The sequence below is a fragment of the Oncorhynchus mykiss genome, chromosome 5 (genome assembly GCF_013265735.2).
Source record: "Oncorhynchus mykiss isolate Arlee chromosome 5, USDA_OmykA_1.1, whole genome shotgun sequence".
Classification (NCBI taxonomy): Eukaryota; Metazoa; Chordata; class Actinopteri; order Salmoniformes; family Salmonidae; genus Oncorhynchus; species Oncorhynchus mykiss.
The window spans coordinates 66,812,835-66,839,684 of record NC_048569.1 but is presented as its reverse complement, the minus strand read 5'-3'; the positions used below and the strand labels follow the sequence as shown (position 1 = coordinate 66,839,684).

Genomic DNA, 26,850 nt, shown 5'->3' with positions numbered 1-26,850 from the left:
CTTTTTTGCTGAGTTTAGATCAAGAATGTGTGTATCAGATTCTGGCACAACTTACCCCAAGAACCCTGTGCCAGGTTCTTGCTAGTAAAATGGGTCTGCCTGGACATACTCCCATCTACAGTAGCGGGAGTTACCCAGGTTTATCTACACCCACATTCATTTTGTAACATTTTCGATTCATGAAACGACCCTTGACTTTGAACTATCTGACTTATTATACCTGCATACATAAGAGAAAAGACAAACAAAATCATGAGGACGTTCGTTTTTCCTGGCCTACTTTGACAAAATGTAATAGCTCCAAATCTTGTTTAAAAATAATGCTCTCTTGGAGTGGCATTCCTTGAGCCCACTCTTTGATGGTCTCCATTCAAGTTAGAGTCTTAGTATACAGAAATAATCATTCTTAAATCAACAATAAGGACAAACAGCTGCATTTATTTGAATTTGCAGGCAATTGTCAGATTGTTAGTAATCCAAATAGAAAAAAATAAAACAGTAAATATACATGGCCTTTTCTAGCCTATAAAAAAGGTACCCGGCCTGATATCCACTGTTTTCCGTCTAGTTAGGTACACAATATACACATGAAAAAGCACATTTTCAAGCTACAGTCCTAAATACACAAAAAGTACAGAATTTGACATATACAATATAGCAAAACATTTTTATGAGAACAAAGAACGTTGGCCCAAGCAAGAATAAACCCTGTCATTCTTCCATTGATTTTGCCCATAAGGGTGCACATCTACTACCAAGGGACTAATGACACAGGAGGGAAATGATGGTAGCACTGGCAAATAAGGCAACCCTATATCGTCATCCATATCACCATATTCACTGTAATAATGGGAATGTTTTGAAATGTCTGTCCTATAACAAATGAGAAAAGACCAAAGATTAAATGTGGCACCATGTGGGAATAACAGTTTCATTAAGTGAGAGGCCCTTAACGTGATCATAGTGGGGACACAAATTAAATTCAAGTATCAAAATGCCTAAGAGGACACTATAACAAGCTGGATTGGGAAAATTACAAAGAAAAAAACAATTATGGGAAAATAATTTGACACAATCAACAATACATTAGGCAATGTTTTGCATTTGTTTAAGGCAGTAATATTTCTTCCAAAAAGTAAGAACTAGATATCTTAATTCCATGTTAAATATATATATATATTTTTTCTTCTTGTACAAAATAACTAAGCCTGGATCTGAAAATAAGATGGATCTTCAAACGTTTGAGTGAGAATCAAAGAGTTCATATGGTCAGCGATGGGTTGTGCTCTGGATGTTTTTGGTCTTCTTCACAGTGAGGTTTGTCAGGGCTTATCAGGCTGGAGCATATAGAGTTGGGTTGTCAATCAGTCTATTGTCTGGCACAAAACCTCAAATCTGGCACAGCATGGGAAGGCATGGTTGTTTGTTCAGTTAATGGTTGCCTTTCATGGCCTCTTTAGCAGCCAAGATGAGAGGTGTAAGACTGGAGAGGGGCTTTGCCAGTTTCAGGAAGGGATGCTAGACAAACAGGAAAGAGGGAGGAAAAAGAGAGTAAGGTTAACATTGGAGCTCATCTCTATTGTAGTACATGCAGATGGTGTAATGATGGAGGCATATACAGCCTCATCCAACCAATCAGGTTGACACAAGAGTAGAAGAGCAAATCACATGGGAAGCCATAGATAAAATGGGGCATCACCTGCAGCAGCTCTTTTCCCCCGCCTCTCTTCTCCACATCCATTTCTAGGCAGTGATTAAGGAAGTCTCTGAAGATGGGGGACAGCTTTTCTGGGTTCTGCAGCTCTGGAGTGCCATTGGTAGCAATCAGGTACAGTGCCTTGGGGAAGAGAGGAGAGAGCGCAGAGGGGAAGACTAGAACTGTGAGATACCTTACAAATGTGCTGGAAAAGTCTGCCTGTTACATCCACGTCAGTCTTATATCACTATGGAACTAGCTTTTGATGCACTATGATACAGTAAAACAAATAAATTTCATTTTAGAAGGGTGCTACTCTATGGTTCACTTACTCTTAGCGGGTTCTCATTGAGGTATGGAGGCTCCCCCTCAACCATCTCAATGGCCATGATGCCCAGGGACCAGATATCAACCTTTGGCCCATAGGCCTTCCGGGTCACCACTTCAGGTGCCATCCAGTAAGGCGTGCCCACCATGGTGCTGCGCTTGCTCTGCTCTGGTGTGATCTGGGCGCAGAAACCAAAATCGGCTGCACAAAGAGAAGGGAGGTGGGACAACTCAGAGAGAGATGGAGACTGAATGTTAGCACTACAAACAGCAGCACTAGCATAATAGTCATTTGTTAACTATCCTTGCCAAAATGGTACTTCTCTTTCATAGGATGTAGATTAGTGGTTTGATGTGTCAGCTGTTTGTTCACCCTCCTGCAATTGCTAATAACCCATCCTCAACTGCCCGACTATATGTGATAAAGTGGAAATCTGAGGCCCGCACCCGACCCGCTATTATAGAAAATGTGCTGTAGGCTACAGTCAAAGAAGGATTTTTTGACAGGGGGTGCAGGATATTTTTTGTGTGCCCAATTTAGATATGTTTCTGCTTATAATATCCAACATTTTTGTAGTCAAGCTTCTCTTTTGTCATTATATGGTGCCCTAGAAGACTAAATAAACTCTTACTCAACAGAAAATGTAATAGATCAATGGAATCAATACTTCAATCTAGTTGACATCGGTAAAGTTCTCTCTATTATCTCTGCTTATTTTGCGGAACAAAGACGTTGAGGGACCTGGGAGAAAATGCAGTAACAAATAAATAAATGGGAAAGATTTTCTGTGTAAAATTTCCAAATGACATCAGCTTGGATTTTATGTGGTTGAAATACAATCAGCGTTTTAATTCTAATTATTTATGACATTCTGGGGTACAAGGGTTTATTTAGTCTTCTAGGGCAACCTATAATGACAGAAGAGAAGCTTGACTACAAAAATGTTGGATATTATAAGCAGAAACATATCTAAATCAGGCAAAACAAATCCTGCACCCCTTGTCAAAAAATCTATCTGCTGTCTCTGACTATAGGTAGCCTACAGCGCATTTTCTATATTAACGGGTTAGGGTCGGGCCTCAGATTTTCACTTTATCACATATAGTCGAGCAGTTAAGGATGGGTTATTAGCAATTGTGGGCATGTGCGGGTGAACAAACAGCTGACTCACGCACCACTACCACGGTCAATAAGGTAAATATCTACCCCCAACTATTAGTGCTTTTACTTCCTCTACAACTCTACATAGACCATGACCAGCCTGGGGTTGTTTAGGGGGTAGAGGGAGACTCACTGAGCTTGACAGAGCCATCCATCCCCAGTAGCACGTTGTCACTCTTGATGTCACGATGGATGACCTGGTTCGCATGAAGGAACTCCAGTGCTTGTAAACACTTCAGATGGGGAAACCAATGAGAGGGAGAGACACAGAGAGGGATGGTTATGAAGGAAAAAACTGTCAACAAACACACACAAGTTTCCCACCCAGCCAGTGTTAAAGGGTAAATATGTAAAGGTTAACGCTGTGTGCCGTATAAGAGCTGGTCACCTCTCTGCAGACAGCAGCTATCTGAGCCTCGTCCATGCAGGTCTCTGTCACCACATCAGTCAGCGAGCCACCAGCCAAGTACTCCATCACCACATAGAGCTCCTCTCCCACCAGGAAACTGACATAAACACACACAGACACCAAAGCCAGAGAGGTCGTTAGGATATATTGTATTGTAAAAAATGGTACACCCAATGTGTTCCAGGACCTCTAGAGTCTCACCATTACCAGGAGGTTAGGTTTGGTACATCGAACTGACACCAAAGTTAGTGATGTTAAGGTCAATTATATACTTGACCATTCTATTACCTGTCTACGAAGTTGACAATATTCGGGTTCTTTAACTCTTTCATCACCATAATTTCATTTATGATCAGCTCCTTCTTGGGCTGCTTCTGTAGGTTGATCTGTTTAATGGCCACCTGTGAAAAACACCCAGAAAGAAGGAAACGTTCAACATGAGCCTCTAAAATGGGTGAGTGATTAGTTATCCTGCTATTTCTCATTTGCTGCCAGGCTAACAGTTCTCAAACTCTTTCCCCTTTCCTGACTCTCTTGTCGTCATTCCTCTACTCTTTCAATATTTCCTTCCTTTCACTTATTCTCCTCTATGCATCAATCCCCGGTCAGTCCACCAATGACAACCCTTAATTCCACTTTACCTCTTGTCCTGTGGCGACATCAATGGCTGTGTACACTGTCCCCGAAGCCCTGTGTGTGGACAATGTTTACATATTTTTTTATAACTCTGACACACACACACTCTCCCCATGCACAAATAAGGCCCCATACACACTGCACTCAAATACACCCCAATTACCACCTTCAAATCAACGTACACTTACCCCTGTCCAATTTTTTCATATCTCGTGTACTTCTTTTTGGGATCTCCAATGCTGACTATAGTTCCTGAGGGCAAATATATGATTATACAGACCAGACCAATACTGATTTCCCCTGACAAACGGGTCTTAATAGCTACCTGTAACATTGCTTTTGTAAAATATATAGTTTGTTTACTCAGTTTGTCCATGATCTCCTCATCTGACATCTTTCCCTTCTTCTTCTGTCTGTCTACAGCCTTGGAGGCCGAGTCTCCATCTGGGCATGTGGCTGGAGTGGGGATGGGGTCAATGACGGAGCGAGTGTACACCTGCAGGCCAACACACAAGGCACACATAATAAATAAGCATGAGAGAATAAGGTCGAAAGAGAGCAAGAGCGAAAGAGAAGTGGACGTTGTGAGCTCCATTCAAAATGACTCACACTCTTAGTGTATTCTGGACGTGGTGCCACAATGGGTGGGGGAGCTTCATCATCATCATCATCAATGTCCTTGATATTGGTCGATGAGGGTTCCATGACATTTTTGACCGGCTAATGCAAAATAGAAGATATAACACACATTTCATACATAGCCCACAGATATTTCTTTCACATATTTTCTGGGCTGCCATGAGTGAGGTCAAGGAACAAGAAATCACAGCACCATATTATTCAGGTAGCTAGTAAGTCATCACTAGAACAAATGTAGTACTTACAGACTGGGGTCCTGTGGGGAAACCATCCTTTTCTAAAAATGAAAGGAAAAAAAAAATCACAATCTTTAAAAAGTCTGTAACAAACAGAAAACAGTCAAGTCTAATCCATATGAAAGTTCACCAGAGGAGGAGAAACTGAGGTATTTCTGGCGGCCGTTGCCCGTAGAGTCATAGAATTTGAGCACGTCGAGAACAGCCTGTGGGTTCTTCTTCTGCTCGGACTTGGTGATGTTTGATGTCTGGAGAAGTCGTGCCCATTGCTCTGGCATGCCCTATCAGCGAGGAGGATACAAGGGGGGGTCAATCAACTAAGAAAACTAGCAGTACTACATCCATCCAGGCTGAGATTAGAGTATACCTGGAGTAAGAGATGAAGAGTTGGAGGAAAGTGTGGCTACTCACAGTGAACTCCCCAGTGACAGCATCAAAGCCAACGTGGATGGTGTGTTCAAAGTCTGAAGGCGGAGAGATCTCTGGTCGTTCTTTGTCCCGGTCTTTCTTTCTACCACCTGAAAGTCAATCAATAAACCATCATTACATTCTGTTAATAAATGGGCTGAAATGTAATCAGATCCAACAATGGATAGACAAATTGAAAGACCAAAAAACCTCAACTGCCTCTGGATAGTCTGATGCACACAGATGGACACTAATATAAGATGGATTGGTTCTGAACTAAGATGCACTGAATGAAATGTAGCCGCTACTGGTAATGCACCTTTACCACCAGAACCACTAAAGCAGTCATTTGGACTGCTCACAAATGTCTTTTTTATTTATTACTGTGACATTTTTCAAGTCATGCCCCTCTCTGTCCTTGAGACTTTTCCTAAATAAGTCTATTTAACACACTGTAGTTGTTAGAATCTTTCATGACATTTTGATTAAGAGGAAGGGGGGGGGGGGGGGGGGGGGGGGGGTACTTTAGCACAGACCTATAGAGGAAGCCAACGGACAGGAATTCCCTTTTACGTGGAGACAGCTTCCACCCTACAGTGCATTCGGAAAGTATTCAGACCCCTTGACTTTTTCTACATTTTGTTGCGTTACAGCCTTATTCTAAAATGGATTCAATAAAAAATGTTCCTCATCAATCTACACACCATACCACACAATGACAAAGTGAAAACAGGTTTTTAGATATTATTGCAAAAGTAGTAAAAATTAAAAACAGAACCTTTTTTTCCCCCTCCAATCAAAACAAAACTTTACTGTGTTTAAACATCTCAATACACTTTACATGAATATACAGTAGACACACTGAATGGCACACTGTTCGGCTGTCACGTTCTGACCTTTATTTCCTTTGTTTTGTCTTTATTTAGTATGGTCAGGGCGTGAGTTGGGGTGGGCAGTCTGTGTGTTTTTCTATGTTTTTCCATTTCTATGTTTGGCCTGATATGGTTCTCAATCAGAGGCAGCTGTTTTTGTTGTCCCTGATTGAGAACAATATTTAGGTAGCCTGGGTTTCACTGTTGGTTTGTGGGTGTTTGTTTCCGTGTTTGTCACCACACGGGACTGTTTCGGTTTGGTTTTCGTTCATGTTCACATTTATTGTTTTGTATTTCTTAGTGTTCAGTTGATGTTTTATAATAAACAATATGGACACTTACCACGCTTCGTTTTGGTCCAATCCCTGCTACACCTCTTCAGACGAAGAGGAGGAAATCTGCCGTTACATCGGCCATGTAAGTGACCAGGAGCTAGCTGGACTGACAGACAGCTGTCGTCATTATGTGGTGCTTGCCCTGCAGAGTACAGTTGATCTAACCTCAGGCCAGACCATGGTAAATCCCACCAGTCTCTGAGAGAATTCAACCCCTGACCTCTGACCCCTGGGATGTGTCTTTGGGAAGTGTAGTTTGTTTATCTGGATATGTCTTTAGGGGATGTACAGTAGTAGCTAGTTTCTCTGGAGACCTCACTTCTTCACTGTAGGAATAAATGTGTAAACCAAGAGACCCTGGAAACTGGGGGCTGGGGCCGGGAGCTGAGGGCTGGGGAAGGGAAGAGAGGCCCTCTACAGTACATGTAACGGTGGGAACTTGTCAGTGGATTGAAAATGCAGTTCTCAGCCAAAAACAGAGATAGAGGGCCACATCAGATGTAATGCAACACATACAAATCCCCCTTAAGAATCAATCAGATCATCAGACAGTCTTGAAGTTCTGTGACATAAGCCTCCACCTGACCTTGGGATCTGATCCAGCTCAGAGCAACAAGCACGTCTTTTTCAAAGAGGAGTTTTTTCACCTTTTATGATGTCACCTGGATTTTACTACCTACTTGGACATCTTTATAACCGTACAACAAACTACAATTACAACATCTTAGAGTTATAGTGGAAGGAATCCAATGGGCTAGAAGTACATTTCTAATACATTTCAATACACATTGAAAGTTCCAAGCCCAGCCTTTGCTTCAACCAGTGACCTGTATTCAAATCCCCAGGGGTTGTTATTCAAAATCCGGTTCAGAGATGAAAGTTGTATTTTTAAAGTTCCCTGCTTGCTAGGAATACTGTTTTTACATAAGTATTCAGACACTTTGCTCTGCGACTTGAAACTGAGCTCAGGTGCATCCTGTTTACGTTGATCATCCTTGAGATATTTTTACAACTTTTGAGTCCACCTGTGGTAAATTCAATTTATTGGACATGAAACCTTTGGAAGGGCACACACCTGTCTATATAAGTCCCACATTTGACTCCATCACCCATATCTGTGGATATGGGAGAACCTTCCAGAAGGACAACCATCTCTGCAGCACTCCACCAATCAGGCCTTTTTGGTACCAGGCGGCAGTGGTGGAAAACGTACTCAATTGTCATACTTGAGTAAAAGTAAAGATACCTTAATAGAAAATAATAGAAAATAACTCAAGTAAAAGTGAAAGTCACCCAGTAAAATACTACTTGAGTAAAAGTCTAAAAGTATTTGGTTTTAAATATACCTAAGTATCAAAAGTACATGGAATTGCTCAAATGTACTTAAATAACAAAAGTAAAAGTATAAATAATTTCAACTTCCTTATATCAATTTTCATTTTATTTTTTTATTGACGAATAGCCATGGGCACACTCCAACACTCAGAAATTATTTACAAACAAAGCATTTGTGTTTCGTGAGTCCGCCAGATCAGATGCAGGGACGTTATCTTGACAACTGTGTGAAATGGACCATTTTCTTGTCAAAACGTAAGGAGCACTATTGAGTGTCAGATTGACATTCTCTCCCTGACCAAGTCTGTAATACCTACATGTTTCAAGCAAACCACCAAAGTCTCTGTGATCAAGAAAGCGAAGGTAACCTGCCTAAATGATTACCACCCCGTAGCACTCAAGTCGGTAGCCATGAAGTGCTTTGAAAGACTGGTCATGGCTCACATCAACACCATCATCCCGGAAACCCTAGACTTACTACGGAATTGTGTTTGGCCACACAGTCAACACCATCATTAAGTTTGCTGACGACACAACAGTGGTAGGCCTCACTGACAATGGTGAGACAGCCTCAAGTTCCTTGGTGTCCACATTACCAACGGACTATCATGGTCCAAACACAAAATGTGGAAAAGGTCAAGGGGTCCTTCCGAATGCACTGTACACCCTAAAAAAGAGCCTCCCCATCACCTACTGAATGCATTCAACTAAATGTGCCTTCCGCATTTAACCGAACCCCTCTGAATCAGAGAGGTGCGTGGAGCTGCCATAATCGACATCCAAGTCTTCGGCGCCCGGGGAACAGTGGGTTAGCTGCCTTGCTCAGGGGCAGAACGACAGATTTTTACTTTGTCAGCTCGGGGATTTGATCCAGCAACCTTTTGGTTACCTGGCCCAACACTCTAACCACTAGGCTACCTGCTGCCCCAATACAGTTGCATATGCAGGATTTGTATTACACAGAGGGACTATGACAAACAAGCCGACTATCTGGATGAGCTTTTCAGGCAGCGGGGTTACCCAGAGGAATGGCTGCATGACGCAAGGGATCGTTATAAAACTATGAGCCAGGTTGACAGCCTCACGCCCAAACCACCCCGCCCTCCTGACCAATGCGCTCAGTGCTTCCTTCAGTACCCCCCACATGGTAAACAGTTCAACCACATCATTAAAAAAACACTGGTACATCTTGAGCACTGATCCACAACTGGAAAAGACGTTTCAACAACCCCCGCGGGTCGTCTTCAAACGTGCCTCTAACATCAATCAAATGGTGGTGATATCGGATCTTCCATCAGTGTCACGTAGTACTGTCCTAGACAATGTGCCGAATGGTAATTACAGATGTGGCCGATGTAACCAGTGTAGCTTTACGAACAAATGCACAATGTTCAATCACCCTATTACGGGCAAGGTCATTAAGATTAAGGGCATAATTACGTGTTCCACAAAAAAATGCGATATACCTGATCAAGTGTGTGGTCTATGCTATGTAGGAAAAACGAAACAATCTCTGACAACAAGGAGTAATATCAGGACCCTTGACCAGAGAAACCCTGTGGCTGTGCATTACATGGAGGCTCGTCACAACATTAGCTCTCAGAGACACATCGGTATCGAACATGTTAAGACTCCTGGGGGGGGGGGTACTGATAATCTTCTCAATAATATTGTATTGGATTCACCATGTGTACCATGTCTCCTAAAAGGTCTGAACCAAGAGTTTGACATCAGACCATTTCTTACATGAATATGTCATTTTGATTTGTCTTGCCTTCCAGGTCTCCTATTTGGTCATTTTGTAAATATAGGTCATTTTTTGTAACTACCACATGTGCCAATCTCATTGATATCAAATTATTAGTGATACACAAATAGTTTTTACACCCACCATGTGCGTAATGGTCATGCGAGGTGAAATATGTATATTTTGGGATGTAAAGCAATGTTTTATGTTTGACTTGAAAAAGATCCGTTAGATAGAAACATTGTCAACAAAGCCGTGAATTGTGAGCTTTAACAGTTTGCAGGCCTTCTTGTTCTTTACTAGAATCTTAATATCACAAAATGAACTGGAGTTATAACCAGTTTTAGGAGGGCATGTCATTTTTCGAATGGTTTTCCCCCGTTGCCCCTCTTCCGACAGTAGGGCCTAATCCCCCTCCTTCTCCCGGAAGTTGGAGGTGCCGTGCCCAGTTGATAATCACCCCAATAATTGCCTCGAAACTGAACCTAAGCTAAACTATACAGAGACTAACGTCACACAACAAATTAAATAAATGAGAGTATGATGGGTGAGAAAGTGTGAGTTGATTACTGAGGGGAAGCTAATGCCAAATTTTGTAAATCACCAATTGTGAATGAAGAATAAGGCAGGCCATTCCATTGCATTGATCTATCTAATTTCAAAATGGTATGTACCCTCTATCAGCCCACTGAATCCAAGCAGTCTTATATGTCTACTCTGGCCTACTTGGAGTTCACAGTGAAAGTGTGCGTCATTTACAATGGCAAGAAGACCAAGATGATTGGATGCACATGCTGCGTCAGCGTTACTACAAAATCTGAATGCAAACAGCTCAGATAGTGGGGAAGAAATGAATCATCAATTATTATTATTATTCTCCTGAACATACACCTCTGAGGTCTAAGTAAAAGCATGTTTTAAATGAATGGTGCAATGAGCAGGTGCCCGCGCCACCACCAAATGGAACGGCGAGACAGGAGAGAGGAAGGAACGGCACCGTTTGGTTTGGGTAGAATAAGCCGGTGACAATGCTACGGGACAATTATCAGCACAAAATGTCATCACTGAGAGAGAGGACCCTACATCAAGCAAAAACATCAGCAACACACTCAGCAGTTTGTTGTTTATGTGACAGGAGGCCATTGTGTTTAGACGCACGCCATGTAAGCACAAGCTGATCATATTTGACTGCTGTCAGACACATTCATTATAATACCATCATTGCTATTTTGATGATTTACACTATTTATTAAGCACACTTGGCGCTTATAAAGATGTTTAGGCTACTGATGTTTTCATCATTTGATGGTTGGGGTATTTTTTGTTGTTATAAAAATAAGCTGTTACCACGTTCCAACACATAGCCTATGCTTCATCTTTCATAGTTGTCACAATTCCACAAATAGTTTAATTTATTTAACCTTTATTTAACTAGGCAAGTCAGTTAAAAACAAATTCGAATTTACAATGATGGACTACCCCGGGCAAACCCAGACGACGCTGGGCCAATTGTGCTCTGCCCTATGGGACTCACAATCACGGCCGGATGTGATAAAGCCTGGATTTGAACCAGGTATTGCAGCGACACCTCTTGTACTGAGATGCAGTGCCTTAGACCCCTGCTCCACTCGGGAATAAAATGTATTGAACACTTGAATGTGTTTTTACATACAGCCTACAGGAGCAGAAACAAATGAAAGTGCTATTGTGTTATTCGAAATATATATATTTCATGTTTTAATGTTATCTAAGACATTCATAAACTCAACCAAATTTTGTGATAGCATATATAGCTAGGTTTCCATCCAATTGATGACAGATTTCTGAATGCGAATATTCTAAAATCTGCATAAAAATGATATGCGCATTTTTCCACCGGAGCTGTTTGCATCAAAGTGACTTGTTGCAGATAAAAGGCTGTGCGTGATGACGTAGTGCACATAAAATACCTTTCGCAGTTAAATTCCCATGTACCGAATAAAAAATACAAGTTAAATGGGTTTCCATCGCATTTTCAACTAAGTGTAATGCACATTTAAAAAATGTATTTGCATTACATAGCAAGTGTGCCCACTGTTATTGGCACGTGCGCTCTAGCCAACAGCTGGCAGATACAGTGCGGGGATAGCATACATGATGAGACTATTATGGACAAAAGAGAGATATTATTTGTATTTGTCAAACGGCAGCCAAGCATCGATGATCATTTCACCAGAATAAGACCCTTGATATTTATTGGAACTGAGCATCAAGCTCATCACCGTGCACTTTCACCACCCTGTGAAGTTCATCATAACTTATTTCATCTGTAATAAACTGCATGCTTTCCCGAGTTGTAGTGGGAGGTCTACTTCGACATGATGGTTATTATATGAATATTTGCGCATAAAACCGCTTCTACCGACATTTCTTGCTTAATTAATTTGACGAAATAAAAAGATCTCACCTTGTCTAGCGTGTTTTGTCGACTTTTCTCGCATAAAAAGGTTGGATGGAAACCTGGTTCATGAAATGTATTAATTACACTGCTAAAATGTTACACCCAGAATGACTACTCATTAGCTTGAAGGGGGGGGCAGTGGTTCCCTAGTGTTAAAAAAATAAGATAGGACAGCCGACCCACGCTTTAGAGCCCCTCCCAGTGCCCCACCTCTATGGACTCGTCTGACCTTTCTCTGCGCCTGAGAAAATGGAGATGATCTTGTTGCGGGGTTTCCTCTCCTCTGGAACCGAGGGCAGGGGCTTAGAGCTGTGATTGGCTGAGAGTGGGTCCTTGCTGGAGCCTGTGCTGAAGATGGTGCTGCTCATCCGGACCGGGGGGGCAGGGGGCTTGTCCTCGGGATCACCGTTATCACACATGGCCACAGGGAGGGGGGAGGACAGAAAGGGTAACAGAAAGAGACAGACAGAGAGTGAGAGTGCGTGGAATAGACAGGGGTGTGCAGAGAGATCAGGAATGGAAATCAGAATAGAAGGAGAGCGCAGAGTGATATCTGTAAGACAAACAGAGACATAATCAGGTTGACCACACAAATGACAGGTGAACAAGAGCACATGCACATTACATTACATTCATTACATATATTGTTCTCACATGTACAGTGCCTTGCGAAAGTATTCGGCCCCCTTGAACTTTGCGACCTTTTGCCACATTTCAGGCTTCAAACATAAAGATATAAAACTGTATTTTTTTGTGAAGAATCAACAACAAGTGGGACACAATCATGAAGTGGAACCACATTTATTGGATATTTCAAACTTTTTAACAAATCAAAAACTGAAAAATTGGGCGTGCAAAATTATTCAGCCCCCTTAAGTTAATACTTTGTAGCGCCACCTTTTGCTGCGATTACAGCTGTAAGTCGCTTAGGGTATGTCTCTATCAGTTTTGCACATCGAGAGACTGACATTTTTTCCCCATTCCTCCTTGCAAAACAGCTCGAGCTCAGTGAGGTTGGATGGAGAGCATTTGTGAACAGCAGTTTTCAGTTCTTTCCACAGATTCTCGATTGGATTCAGGTCTGGACTTTGACTTGGCCATTCTAACACCTGGATATGTTTATTTTTCCATTGTAGATTTTGCTTTATGTTTTGGATCATTGTCTTGTTGGAAGACAAATCTCTGTCCCAGTCTCAGGTCTTTTGCAGACTCCATCAGGTTCTCTTCCAGAATGGTCATGTATTTGGCTCCATCCATCTTCCCTGTCCCTGCTGAAGAAAAGCAGGCCCAAACCATGATGCTGCCACCACCATGTTTGACAGTGGGCATGGTGTGTTCAGGGTGATGAGCTGTGTTGCTTTTACGCCAAACATAACGTTTTGCATTGTTGCCAAAAAGTTTTGGTTTCATCTGACCAGAGCACCTTCTTCCACATGTTTGGTGTGTCTCCCAGGTGGCTTTTGGCAAACTTTAAACAACACTTTTTATGGATATCTTTAAGAAATGGCTTTCTTCTTGCCACTCTTCCATAAAGGCCAGATTTGTGCAATATACGACTGATTGTTGTCCTGTGGACAGAGTCTCCCACCTCAGCTGTAGATCTCTGCAGTTCATCCAGAGTGATCATGGGCCTCTTGGCTGCATCTCTGATCAGTCTTCTCCTTGTATGAGCTGAAAGTTTAGAGGGACGGCCAGGTCTTGGTAGATTTGCAGTGGTCTGATACTCCTTCCATTTCAATATTATCGCTTGCACAGTGCTCCTTGGGATGTTTAAAGCTTGGGAAATCTTTTTGTATCCAAATCCGGCTTTAAACTTCTTCACAACAGTATCACGGACCTGCCTGGTGTGTTCCTTGTTCTTCATGATGCTCTCTGCGCTTTTAACGGACCTCTGAGACTATCACAGTGCAAGTGCATTTATACGGAGACTTGATTACATACAGGTGGATTGTATTTATCATCATTAGTCATTTAGGTCAACATTAGATCATTCAGAGATCCTCACTGAACTTCTGGAGAGAGTTTGCTGCACTGAAAGTAAAGGGGCTGAATAATTTTGCACGCCCAATTTTTCAGTTTTTGATTTGTTAAAAAAGTTAGAAATATCCAATAAATGTCGTTCCACTTCATTGTGTCCCACTTGTTGTTGATTCTTCACAAAAAAAATACAGTTTTATATCTTTATGTTTGAAGCCTGAAATGTGGCAAAAGGTCGCAAAGTTCAAGGGGGCCGAATACTTTCGCAAGGCACTGTATCTATCCATCTTCTCAGATCAGTGCAGATGATAGAGAGTAAATGAAGAGAGGAAACCATGTCAGACTATTGAGAAACAATAAATGGACTGTGTATGAAGACCATCATAATCAACTTTCAAGATCAGTAACATTAGCTAGTTAGAAAAGAGAGAAGATAGAGGCATACCTATAAATTCTCTCACTCCACACATTCAATAGCATTTACCTAACATTAGGCCAAGGTTTCTGAAATATGCACCATAGTAACGTTAGCTAGTTCTACATTCCAGATCACCCCGACATCCAACACAGAGGTAAAGACAGTTTCAGGTTGGATATTACACGGATATTCACCTGTAGTTTTCCTTATGTCCACCAACAGCAGTTAGGGACCGTCAACATAGTGACAAATCAACATTTTCAAATTTCAATAGATCTTTAACCATTACTCCTAAAACCTTCAAAACTGGTTCTAGCTAACCCGGTGGCATAGACACACATTGCACACCCCTTTTTTTGTTGGTTCACATCTCACACTATTTTAAAATTATTTATTTTAATTTTTGAAATTCAATAGTGCCTTGGTCATGTGACCAACACCTCAAAAAAGGTTCATAATGTACACTCAGTGGGCCTACTGCACACTCTTTTGTGTCAATTTGCATTTCATGAGATTTTACAATTTTAAAAATATAAAAAACGTCAATAGCTCTCTGGTCATGTGACCTACAACCCTCAAACTACTATCAGAATATCCACTGAGTAGCCTTACATGTAGCACAAATTTTGTTTGTCCATTTTAATCTCATGCGTTTTTATATTAATTTTCAATGTTTCTAATTTCAATAGCTCCTTGGTCATGTGACCTACTGACCTCAACCAAGGTTCAGAATGTCCCTTCTATATGGCACACCCTTTTGTTTGTCCCTTTTCATCTCAGGTGATTTTACATAAATATTTTTTACATTTTACATTTCAATAGCTCCTTGGTCACATTTTTGTTATTTACTGCTGCTCTTTAATTATTTGTTATTACTTTCTCTTACTTTTTTAGGGATTTTCTTAAAACTGCAGTGTTGGTTAAGGGCTTGTAAGTAAGAATTTCACTGTAGGGTCTAAATACAACTTGATTTGATGTGACCTACTGACCTCAAACAAGGTTCAGAATGTCCACTGACTACCCTTCTATATTGCACACCTTAGTTTGTCAATTTTTCATCTCACACGTTTTTACAGTAATTGCCTGCTCTGCTCCCCTGAAGGACAGTGTCACTCACACACCTATTCACTTGGGCATTCCCACTGGGGCCTTCCTGACCTCCAGGCAGGCCCCCATTGCCATCTGAACTCCAGGCCTCTACTCCCTGCCTGCCCTCTCCCTGGGCCTGAGTGTGTATAGCTTACTCCCTGGAACTACAGACCTTACTCCCTGGAACTACAGACCTTACTCCCTGGAACTACAGACCTCCACACCTACTCTCCCTACCCGTTCAACACCCCTCTCACTGGGCATCACCCATCACCGTGCCCTGGCCGGAGCTCAGCCATCTCCATAACCTTGCCCATCAGGCGAACTGGAGCACCCACACTTAAGTACCCCCTCCCGGACACTAAGACATCTATTTTCCCGCTGTCAGGAACCACGTGCACCTGGTAATCCGAAACAGGCTCTGTGCACCTGGTGACCCACCTGCTTTTTTCCACTCCGAGACTAAGTCCCCACTCCAACCTCCATGGCCGGAGTGCTGCCCCCCCCACCCCCGCTCAGACTCTTGAGTGCACCCCACCTTGATGAAGGCCTCCTCGTGCACTTGGTGACCTTTTAACTTCCACAGTCCCATCAGAGGATGGGCCCAGCCGGATGAGCGACCACCACCTAGCCCCCTACCTATCCAGAGGCCCATGTCAACGCCTTCTACCTGCCTGCCTGGGCTCTCTCACACTCTGTCTGACCTCTGGCCCTTCTGCGTGCACCTGGTAACCCGTATGTAAAGAAGAAGGATGGTGGAGGAAGACGCCTTCCGTCCCCAACAAAGGTTTGGATCGAGGGCAGACTTAATAGATCGCAGCGAGTGAGCTGCTTTGCTACGTACGAAAACCTGACCCAGAATCAGTTAGTCTATGAGTGATTTAGCACCAGGTTCCCCACAAACATGCATCAGGAGAGGGGCAGCAACTCATCCAGCCGCACCCCAACCCCGTCACGAACGGCTCTACTCACCTGCCAAAAGAGGCAGGCTATGCCGGGACAACCTCAAGATCCGTGGTGCTACGGTATCGTTGCGTTTAGGGGGGGGGATTCACACAGATGGTAGCGTTGCATCATTGGCTCCTCAGCCAAGCACATACACCAAATGTGCTTGGGTGATTTTTTTTTTTTCTCGTTAAAGGAAATAGTTTATTCTAGTCCGTGGTTAGTAATCGCTTTTTTAAAAAATATATATTTAGTTTTTATTGTAGGAACACAAAGAAAGTACAAATAAAGTCAAATATAAGAACAAAAAAAGATCTGGCAGTTACAGTGCACTTCATACCTTCATCATCATATCATCATATTAGTTACATTGACATCTTTGAATTAGACTTTTTCCAAGTACGAAACCCATTTTTCCCAGTATTCCTGACCTCTCTCCTGTTGAGTTCTTAAAGCAAAGGTCATACACTCCACGTGGTGTATTTCTTCTACAATGTCTATCCATTGTGTCACTGTGGGAGGGTCTTTTTGTAGCCATTTCCTAGTGATAGCCTTTTTACTGGCTGCCAGTAGAACCTTCAAGAGGTACTTTTCAACTATTGTGTAAGTTATCAGGTATTTCACCCATGTACAAAGAAATTAATGTTTGTTCTATGTCAAATCCCATTATTTTTCCAATGTTAGATATGAGAGTGGTCCGCCCTCAATAGACCGCATTCTCTCCAACAAGGGTGTAGTGAGCCAGTCTGTTTTGATTTCAGTTTAGGTGTTATGAAGAAACGTATAACATTCTTCCAACAGAATTCTCTCCATGACCTTGAGTTGGTGGAGCTTTGTTGAGTCTCTAATATCTTCAACCATATTTCATCAGTTATTTCAATGTTAAGTTCCTCCTCCCATTTCTTTTTAATATAGTTTGTAGAATGTTTCTTTGAGGATAGAATACCCAAGTAGAGATCTGAAATAGTTTTTTTGTTACTCTCCAAGTTGTATGCGTTAGTGAATACTTGGATTAATTTTGGAGGTGCTCGAGGGTCAGTCACTTTTATCTCCCTTAAGAAATAGTGTCGAACTTGTAGGTATCTGTAAAAATCTTGTTTACCCAAGCCATGTTTTTTTACTTAGGTCCTGGAAGTTATCTAGGTTCCCATTCCTTATAATTGTACTGAATGATGTGATGCCTTTCTGCGTCCATTGTTTAAACCTGCTGTCCTGAGTTGCAGGGATGAAGCTGGGGTCGTATGCGGGCCAACTCAACAGTTTGATCTCTCTGTCTAAATTATTTTGCTTAACTACCCTAAACCATGTCTTCAGAGAGAAATTAATCCACTGATTTTGTCTATTGTATATTTCTTTTACCATGTCCTTATTTCCCAAAACTGACTGTATGGGTATCTCTGTAAAATTAGTCTCGATGTCTTTCCATTTGGATTTGTATTCTGAATTGCACCAACACACCAGGGGTCTCAATTGGGCTGACACATAAATCTTTTAGGTTTGGTAAGGCCATACCCCCACAGTTTTTTGGTAACTGTAATGTTGTATATCTAGTTCTTGTTCTCTTACGGTTCCAGATAAACCTTGATATCCGTTTATCCCATTCCCTAAACTGTTTAGGTGGGATTTCTATGGGCAGTGATTGGAACAAATACAGTAACCTTGGCAGGATGTTCATTTTGATTGTTTCACTTCAACTACTAAGATCTAAGGGAAGTGAATTCCACCTGTCTAGGTCATCATATATTTTCTTGTTAATGTGATCGTAATTCATGCAATAAAGTTTGGTGTATCTTTTGGTAAATTTACTCCCAGATATTTAATGGATGAAGAGGTCCAGGTGAAGTTATACCTACTCTTCAGCGCTTCCTGTGGGGTATAATTTTCTACTAGGGCTGAAAGATTACAGCCTTGTCTTGCCCCTCGCTCTAATTTTAGCGTTCGTGTCAAATGTCCATTTATCTTTATTCTAGCGGTCGGACATGAATACAGTGTTTTGATGCACTGTATCACTTCTTTGTTGAAACCAAATCTTTCCATAACTTGGAATAGGTAATCCCATCCCACTGAATCAAATGCTTTTTCTGCATCTAGGCTGATTAATATTGCACTTATTCTGAGGATTGTGGTCCATGACATGTAGTGTTCTCCTTATATTGTCGTGTGTCTGCCTATTTTGTATGAAACCAGTTTGATCTCCATCAATCAATTCTGAGATTATGTTCTCCATTCTTTTGGCTATTATTGATGCATTTAGTTTATAATCTGTGTTAAGAATTGCGATAGGTCTATTTGAACTGCATTCTTTCTTATCTTTACTCTCTTTTGGGATTACTGATATGATGGCCTCTCTCCATGACGGTGGGAGACCCCCCTCCCTCAGAGTCCAGTTAAAACAGGCCTTAAGTAGAGGTGTTAATTGTTCTCTGAAGGTCTTGAACCATTCTGAAGGGAAGCCATCAGTGCCTGGAGACTTGTTGACTTTTTGTTGAGATATTGCTTTATTAATTTCTTCTGTGAATATTTCTAAAGTTAGTCTATCATTTTGCTCTGTCCCAATTGAGGGGAGATCAAGGGAGTTCAAAAAGTGCTCTATTGTCTGTGCATCTGCCTTCTCTGGTTGCTTGTACAGATGTGTAATATGATTCAAATGCATTCTGCATTTCATCTAATTTGCATGTGATCTTTTTTGTTTTGGGGTCTTTTATTTTGAAAACGGTATTCTGTGCTTGTTGTTTCCTGAGTCTCCATGCTAGTGATTTGGTTGCCTTTGAGCCTGCTTCATAATATCGTTATTTCTCTACTTCTTATCTATAAATCTGGTCAATCTCCTGTTTTACCTTTTGAATCTCTCGTAATATAAGAGGGTCTTTGTATTGACTATGAGATCGTTCTAAGTTTTTTAGGGTTTCCTGTAATTTCAGCAGTTTCTGTGCTTTAATCTTTTTCTTGAGAGATGTGGCTATGATCTTCCCTCTAATAACCGCCTTAGCTGCATCCCACAATATAGCAGGAGATACTTCCCCATTATCATTATTCTCCAGATAGATGTTCAATTCTGTCTTTATTGATTCCTTGAATGCTGGATCATTCAGCATGCTTGTATTAAGTCTCCATATACACTGCTCAAAAAAATAAAGGGAACACTTAAACAACACAATGTAAGTCCAAGTTAATCACACTTCTGTGAAATCAAACTGTCCACTTAGGAAGCAACACTGATTGACAATCAATTTCACATGCTGTTGTGCAAATGGAATAGACAACAGCTGGAAATTATAGGCAATTAGCAAGACACCCTCAATAAAGGAGTGGTTCTGCAGGTGGTGACCACAGACCACTTCTCAGTTCCTATGCTTCCTGGCTGATGTTTTGGTCACTTTTGAATGCTGGCGGTGATTTCACTCTAGTGGTAGCATGAGACGGAGTCTACAACCCACACAAGTGGCTAAGGTAGTGCAGCTCATCCAGGATGGCACATCAATGCGAGCTGTGGCAAGAAGGTTTGCTGTGTCTGTCAGCGTAGTGTCCAGGGCATGGAGGCGCTACCAGGAGACAGGCCAGTACATCAGGAGATGTGGAGGAGGCCGTAGGAGGGCAACAACCCAGCAGCAGGACCGCTACCTCCGCCTTTGTGCAAGGAGGAGCAGGAGGAGCACTGCCAGAGCCCTGCAAAATGACCTCCAGCAGGCCACAAATGTGCATGTGTCTGCTCAAACGGTCAGAAATAGACTCCATGAGGGTGGTATGAGGACCCGACATCCACAGGTGGGGGTTGTGCTTACAGCCCAACACCGTGCAAGACGTTTGGCATTTGCCAGAGAACATCAAGATTGGCAAATTTGCCACTGGCGCCCTGTGCTCTTCACAGATGAAAGCACGTTCACACTGAGCACGTGACAGAGTCTGGAGACGCCGTGGAGAACGTTCTGCTGCCTGCAACATCCTCCAGCATGACCGGTTTGGCGGTGGGTCAGTCATGGTGTGGGGTGGCATTTCTTTGGGGGGCCGCACAGCCCTCCATGTGCTCGCCAGAGGTAGCCTGACTGCCATTTGGTACCGAGATGAGATCCTCAGACCCCTTGTGAGACCATATGCTGGTGTGGTTGGCCCTGGGTTCATCCTAATGCTAGACCTCATGTGGCTGGAGTGTGTCAGCAGTTCCTGCAAGAGGAAGGCATTGATGCTATGGACTGGCCCGCCCGTTCCCCAGACCTGAATCCAATTGAGCACATCTGGGACATCATGTCTCGCTCCATCCACCAATGCCACATTGCACCACAGACTGTCCAGGAGTTGGCGGATGCTTTAGTTCAGGTCTGGGAGGAGATCCCTCAGGAAACCATCCGCCACCTCATCAGGAGCATGCCCAGGCGTTGTAGGGAGGTCATACAGGCACATGGAGGCCACACACACTACTGAGCCTCATTTTGACTTGTTTAAGAACATTACATCAAAGTTGGATCAGCCTGTAGTGTGGTTTTCCACCTTAATTCTGAGTGTGACTCCAAATCCAGACCTCCATGGGTTGATACATTTGATTTCCATTGATCATTGTTGTGTGATTTTGTTGTCAGCACATTCAACTAAGTAAATAAAAAAGTATTTAATAAGAATATTTCATTCATTCAGATCTAGGATGTGTTATTTTAGTGTTCCCTTTATTTTTTTGAGCAGTGTAGTATTTCTTGGTTTGCTATCAAGGTATAGAGTTAGGTAAACTCCATTATGATCTGATAAATCGCTCTGCCCGATCCTACAATCCTCAAGCCTGTGTCTATCTGCACTGTACATAAAAAAGTAGTCTAACCTGGATTATTCAGTGTGGCGGGCTGAGTAAAAAGTATATTCCTTATCAGTCTTGTGGGTGTCAACGCCATACATTGAGCAGTCCTAGATCCGGCAGTATCCTATTGATCTTTTTGGCAACTAGGCTCATTTTCCTATTTTGGTTTGTGCTGTCCAATTTTGAGTTTAGAATTGTGTTAAAGTCCCCTCCACAGATAAGAGTGCCAGTGGTTTCTGTGGCAATTAAATCAAACAAACAATTAAATCAAACACCTCCCGTAGAAGACCATGTCACTCCATGGGGGTGCGTATACATTAAATAATGTAACTTCATTGTTATCCAGTTTGCATTTAACATTTATAAATCTACCCCCGTTTCTCTTGTTCAGGTGTGGATAAGTGAGTTTCCTACCAGAATAGTATGTCAACTCTCTCCTGTTTCATCTTTGCTATTACCTTACTTCTCTTGACGGCACTCCCCAGTCCGTTTACATTGATAAAAAACCCTGTGCATAATATCTGCCTGCTTATCATGAACCTAAAAATGAACAAAAAAATCAAGAACGATAAAGTAAACCAAAGCGGGAAAATACTTAGGTATTTGGACTCCCATGTCAGAGGACTGTCTCTTGCCTCTGGGGTTTGAGGGGATGAGCCTGTCCGTAGGATGGGCCCCTCGCTCAGATATGAAAATGCGTGACGTAGTCACAAACAAGACCTGGTGGAACCAAAAATAATAAGGGCGCCTATTTCGTCGCTTATACACATTGGTTAATTACAAGTGAAAACTATATAGGTCATGCATATCATGAATCCTCCCCTCGATATGCCCTTCTGCCGCCCCGTCAATGTGTCATTAATCCTTAGCTAATATATATGTTATTAACGTGACGCTACTTAGTGTGTTCATAAAGAACACGTGCTTTTGGCTACTCACCCTTCTTCAGCATTGGGGGAAAATAGGGGATATATTTTACCTATTGTAATGTCAACCGTAACAACTCAAAGTCTTAACAGCTCACGTTAACTATTAATTCTGTTAAGTCCGATTCAGTGTCTTACATCTTCCCGTTGGAAATGCCGGAGTCTCTCTCGGATGTGAACGTCCTCTCGCCGAGATGGTTTCCCTCTTTCTCCATGACCCTGCTTGTCAACAATGATCCATGGGAGAGCTTGCTTTCCGCTGGTCTTTCAAGGTGATGTCACCTTTCTCCTGGCGGTATACTCCACTGGGAAGCCCCTTGACTTCAGGTCCTCAGCCGCCTCGTCTGCATGCTCGTATGTAACCGGGCCATTTTCCAGAAATACCCGCATTTTTGCCGGGTATGGTGTTTGGAAGCGAATACCCTTCTCTTTAAGTGCTTTCTTAATGGGGGTGTATTCTTTCCTTCTTTGCAGTATCTCTCCCGCGTAGTCATGATCAAAGAACACTTGTTGGCCTTGGAAGTTAACAGGCTTTATCCAGGTTGCATGTAAGACATTCTCTTTGACTGAGAATTTTAGGAACCGTACTACTATGGATCTTGGTGGGGCGCCGCTGCGGGGTTTTGAGGCCAGAGCTCGGTGTGCTCTCTCGATTCCCAGGTCAGTGTCGTCTACAAGTATGCCCTTGAATAGACCCTCCATGAAGTTGGGCAGAGAGTATTTTTCTGCGCCCTCTACGAAGTTATAAAGTCTAATGTTGTTTCGATGTGAGAAACCTTCGAGTTCTGTCACTTTTGCCTGTAGTGCGTGTTGGCTTTTCAGTGAATGTTCAAGTATTTCTTTGACTGCGGAGTTCCATGTGTCCGTTTCCCCAATGCTCTGTTCTGCGTCCCCCATTCTTGTAGATATGCTGTGAAGTTCTAATTTGTTTTCTTCCAGTTTCTGGTTAATGTCCTTCTTGAACTGATTTAGTTATTTTCTTACATCTTCTCGAAGTTCCTCTCGTAAGCCTGTGAGCTCCTTGCGCAATTCCTCCTTATCACCTCACGACCCGCTCTTTCGGGTTCATCGACGATTATATCTTCTGCTGTCTTGTTACGGGCTGTTGTTGTAGCTCCGCGGCCTTTTCCTATTTTCCCCTTTTACGTAAGTTATTATAATGCTCAGAGTAAATACTTGAATTTAGGGGGGGAAATACCCAACCGATGTGCAGTACGAAAAACTAGGCAGCCATTTCCTAAGTTGCGTCACCGGAAGCCGTGCTTGGGTGATTTGAGTGCGACCGCGACAGGTGGGTACGCTCCTTTGAATTTCATCAAGTTGACATTCAGTGATGAGTGCCCAGTGGGAACCTGTCCTTTGTATGGGTCCACAGCAAATCAATGGGCATGGATGGTAATACCCACATCAGATGTAGGCCTCCCTCCCAAGACAAGCTGGAGATACCTCTCCCCACTTCGTAGGGCATGAGCCAGATCCATGCGGGCCAAAGGGTTTGGTCTCCACCTCAAGTCAATGTAAGCGTAGAGACCTCCCCACCTACAATGTGTGGTGTCCCGCAATGAGGCAAGCATGAGGCTTGGTAGTGTCAACTAATGGTAAGGCACATGCCATCTCCACTACATGCTCCAAGGAGCATGGAGGAGAGCTTCCACATAGAATGTATAGAGTCCCGCACCCAGGCGGACCTGAGACCTGGCAGTGTCCATAACCGCTAAGCACATTCCAGCTCCATTTAGTACTCCACCGTTAGCGGATCCAGCCAAAGCCAGCATTCGATTCAAACCTTCACGGTTTAGAGCTAGCTAAGTATACGGGGGACGTGTGTTTAAACGTTTCACCACAGCCGCTCTGTGATCAGACTGATGCCAGTAGTACACTTTCATCAGCCGTCTCCCAGGACTTAACTACCCCTCCCAGCCAAAGCCAGGTATGCGTTCGAGCCATCATTCTCTGATTGACAGGAAGCCAAAGTCAGGATTCGTTTACAAGAGCCCAGCAGCAAAACATTGAGTCTGGTGGAACCGCCCCTACATTTTCATGCTTGACCGAAAGCCCCATAGTCCAGGACTGACTGCCGCCTTCCGTTAACAATCATCAGCCATCACCATCTGCAGGACTCTCTTCGCGTACGGACTAGTACCGAGGTAACTCCCGCTTGATTTGCACCATTAGCAACACTAGAAAACAGGTGACATACAGGGAGGGATTGGAAGAGCCCTGCTATAGGGATACCTCATTATCTACCTTACTAAGGCTAAGCACTCCTTAAGAGAGTCATTGTTCCTCCGCAGTTTACCTGCGCTTCATTGAATTTCTTCACTTTGACATTCAGAGCACTGGGCAGAAATCACATCAACACCCACCGCGGGCCTTCGCGATGCTTTGTTTTAATTAAAGCAGACGGATTCCCCTGGTTCGCACCCGCTCTAAAATCAGCTGCTCGGCGCCGGAGACCCAGTGCGAACAGGGCCGGTGAGCACTGTAGCTGGGGAGATCCGCGAGAAGGGCCCGGCACACGTCCAGAGTTGCCGCCACCAACTGCCTGACCAAACCCCCATCTGTCCGCCTTCGGCCCCCGACCGCAGCCCCTCTCTGCACAAGAGACCGCGAGATGGGCCGCACAACAAACTTCCAATGGTGGTGATAGAAGGGCAACGGAGCGACTGCTCCGGATTTTCAAGGGCCAGCGAGAGCTCAACGGACGCCGCCAGAACCGCAACGCTTTCCAGGACTTGGGCCCCTCTCTTGGGGAGAACCCATTCCAGGGCGCCCTGCCCTGCAAAGAAAACTCTCCCCGGGGCTCCCACCAGCTTCTCAGGGATCGATCACGTTACCATACTGGACGCCTCGCGGCGCCCATCTCCACCAGTCCGTGGTACATTCTGAAAGTAGTTTGAGGTCAGTAGGTCACATGACCAAGGAGCTATTGAAATGTAACATTTTGAAAAATGTATGTAAAATCATGTGAGATGAAGATGTTCAATATAGAAGTCAGTGGGCATTCTCAACCTCGTTTGAGTCAAGTAGGTCACATGACTGAAATCAGAAAGTTTGAATGTGAGAATGGACAAACTGTAGGCCCACTGAGTGTACATTCTGAACCTTGAAGTCAGTAGGTCACATGGAGCTATTGAAATTCAAATGTAAAAAAAAGTTTGTGGGACTCCCGAGTGGCGCAGTGGTCTAAGCTGTAGCTGTGCTCCTAGAGATTCTGGGTTCGAGTCCAGGCTCTATCACAGCCGGCCACGATCGGGAGACCCATGGGGCGGCGTACAATCGTCCCAGTGTCGTCCGGGTTAGGGGAGGGTTTGGCTGGCAGGGATGTCCTTGTCCCATCGTGCACTAGTGGCATGCTGACACGGTCAGAGGCGTTTCCTCCGACAAATTGGTGCGGCTGGGTTAAGTGGGCATTGTGTCAAGAAGCAGTGCGACTTGGTTGGGTTGTGATTCGGAGGACGCACAGCTCTCGATCTTTGCCTCTCGAGTCCCTACAGGAGTTGCAGCGATAACACGAAATTGGGAAGAAAAAAAGTAGTTTGTACTTTGCTTACACTCCCTAACAAATTCAACTAGGAATACAAAATGCTGCTCACATTTCCACGTTTATGAGCTTTGGAAAGCGAATTAATGTCAACATCTTGAAAATAAGACCTGTGCAATGTTGTGCGCAATTCTTCCAACATCAAGACACTTACTTGGATTCTGTGGCTCAAGTGGTTTGAAAGAGCGAATATCAAATCTGAAACGGTCTTTACCTCAGTACTTCCAACTGTGTATTAGAAAGTCAGTGAAAGATCAGATGCTCTGTCGTCTCCCAAGTGACTATTTAGCGCATTCCACGATTATATTAGTGCTAATTATTTTAGCTATTCAACTAATCTAATTAAAGCAGGTTAGCTAGGCTAACAGTTACCCGAGTTTTTTTTTCTTCAGTTAGACAGAACTCTAATTACACATATCTAACTAACGTTAGCTAGCACTGCTAGAAAAGCAGAAATGTGCATGAGTGAATTAGCTAGCAAGCTTGTCCTCCAAGTGCAGTAGCGCGAATGCCAGTCAATAACGAACCATGCTTTATAATACACATGTTAATTTGGTAAGCAACATAAATGCATTGATTAGCTAGATAGTGCTTGTCCTCGGTACCGACAATCGCCAATTTATTTGATGATGACGTTGTTCTGCGACTCGCAACTTACCAGAAAGACTCCACAGGAAACATGAATATAACTTGGGTCCAATCCCTAGACGCTATGAAAACGTTTGTACATACGTAAAACAAGAGTTATGATATTACTGTGGAGCTTGCATAAATTACACAGCGTAATCCATTGTGTTTTCAATAGTTTAGTTCCCTACATTTTTTCCTCAATCTTTTCGTCCCGGGAATAATTCCACTATGGCGAAGGGGAGGCGGAACTACCGCCCCAGCGACGGGTGTTACAACTATATTAAACGGTACCAACT

At 43.1% G+C, this 26,850-nt stretch overlaps 1 protein-coding gene across 3 annotated transcripts; it reads right to left on the bottom strand.

The window, feature by feature from the left end:
• Positions 1-417: 417 nt before the first annotated feature.
• On the bottom strand, positions 418-26,806 carry pak2b (p21 protein (Cdc42/Rac)-activated kinase 2b). Of its 3 annotated transcripts, none has more exons than XM_021603990.2 (15): positions 26,583-26,806; positions 12,472-12,795; positions 5,517-5,623; positions 5,236-5,386; positions 5,115-5,146; positions 4,840-4,950; positions 4,594-4,726; positions 4,419-4,482; positions 4,236-4,284; positions 3,883-3,995; positions 3,574-3,691; positions 3,319-3,418; positions 2,029-2,225; positions 1,700-1,837; positions 418-1,518 (listed from the first exon to the last, which is right to left on the bottom strand). In XM_021603990.2, the coding sequence occupies exons 2-15, from the start codon at positions 12,659-12,661 to the stop codon at positions 1,432-1,434; spliced, it is 1,590 nt and encodes a 529-aa protein (XP_021459665.2). In that variant the 5' UTR covers positions 12,662-12,795; positions 26,583-26,806; the 3' UTR covers positions 418-1,431. The 3 variants fall into 3 exon arrangements, with proteins under 3 accessions (XP_021459665.2, XP_036834039.1, XP_036834040.1); XM_036978144.1 differs by lacking the exon at positions 26,583-26,806 and adding an exon at positions 22,050-22,068; XM_036978145.1 differs by lacking the exon at positions 26,583-26,806 and having other exon boundaries at positions 12,453-12,601.
• Positions 26,807-26,850: the final 44 nt, after the last annotated feature.

Coding starts and splice junctions, on each gene's coding strand:
- pak2b (XM_021603990.2), bottom strand. CDS start 12,661: ATGTGTGATAACGGTGATCCCGAGGACAAGCCCCCTGCCCCCCCGGTC. Junction 5,387..5,516: donor CTGTCACTGGGGAGTTCACT/GTGAGTAGCCAC, acceptor CCTCGCTGATAG/GGCATGCCAGAGCAATGGGC. Junction 4,951..5,114: donor TCCCCACAGGACCCCAGTCT/GTAAGTACTACA, acceptor ATTTTGCATTAG/CCGGTCAAAAATGTCATGGA.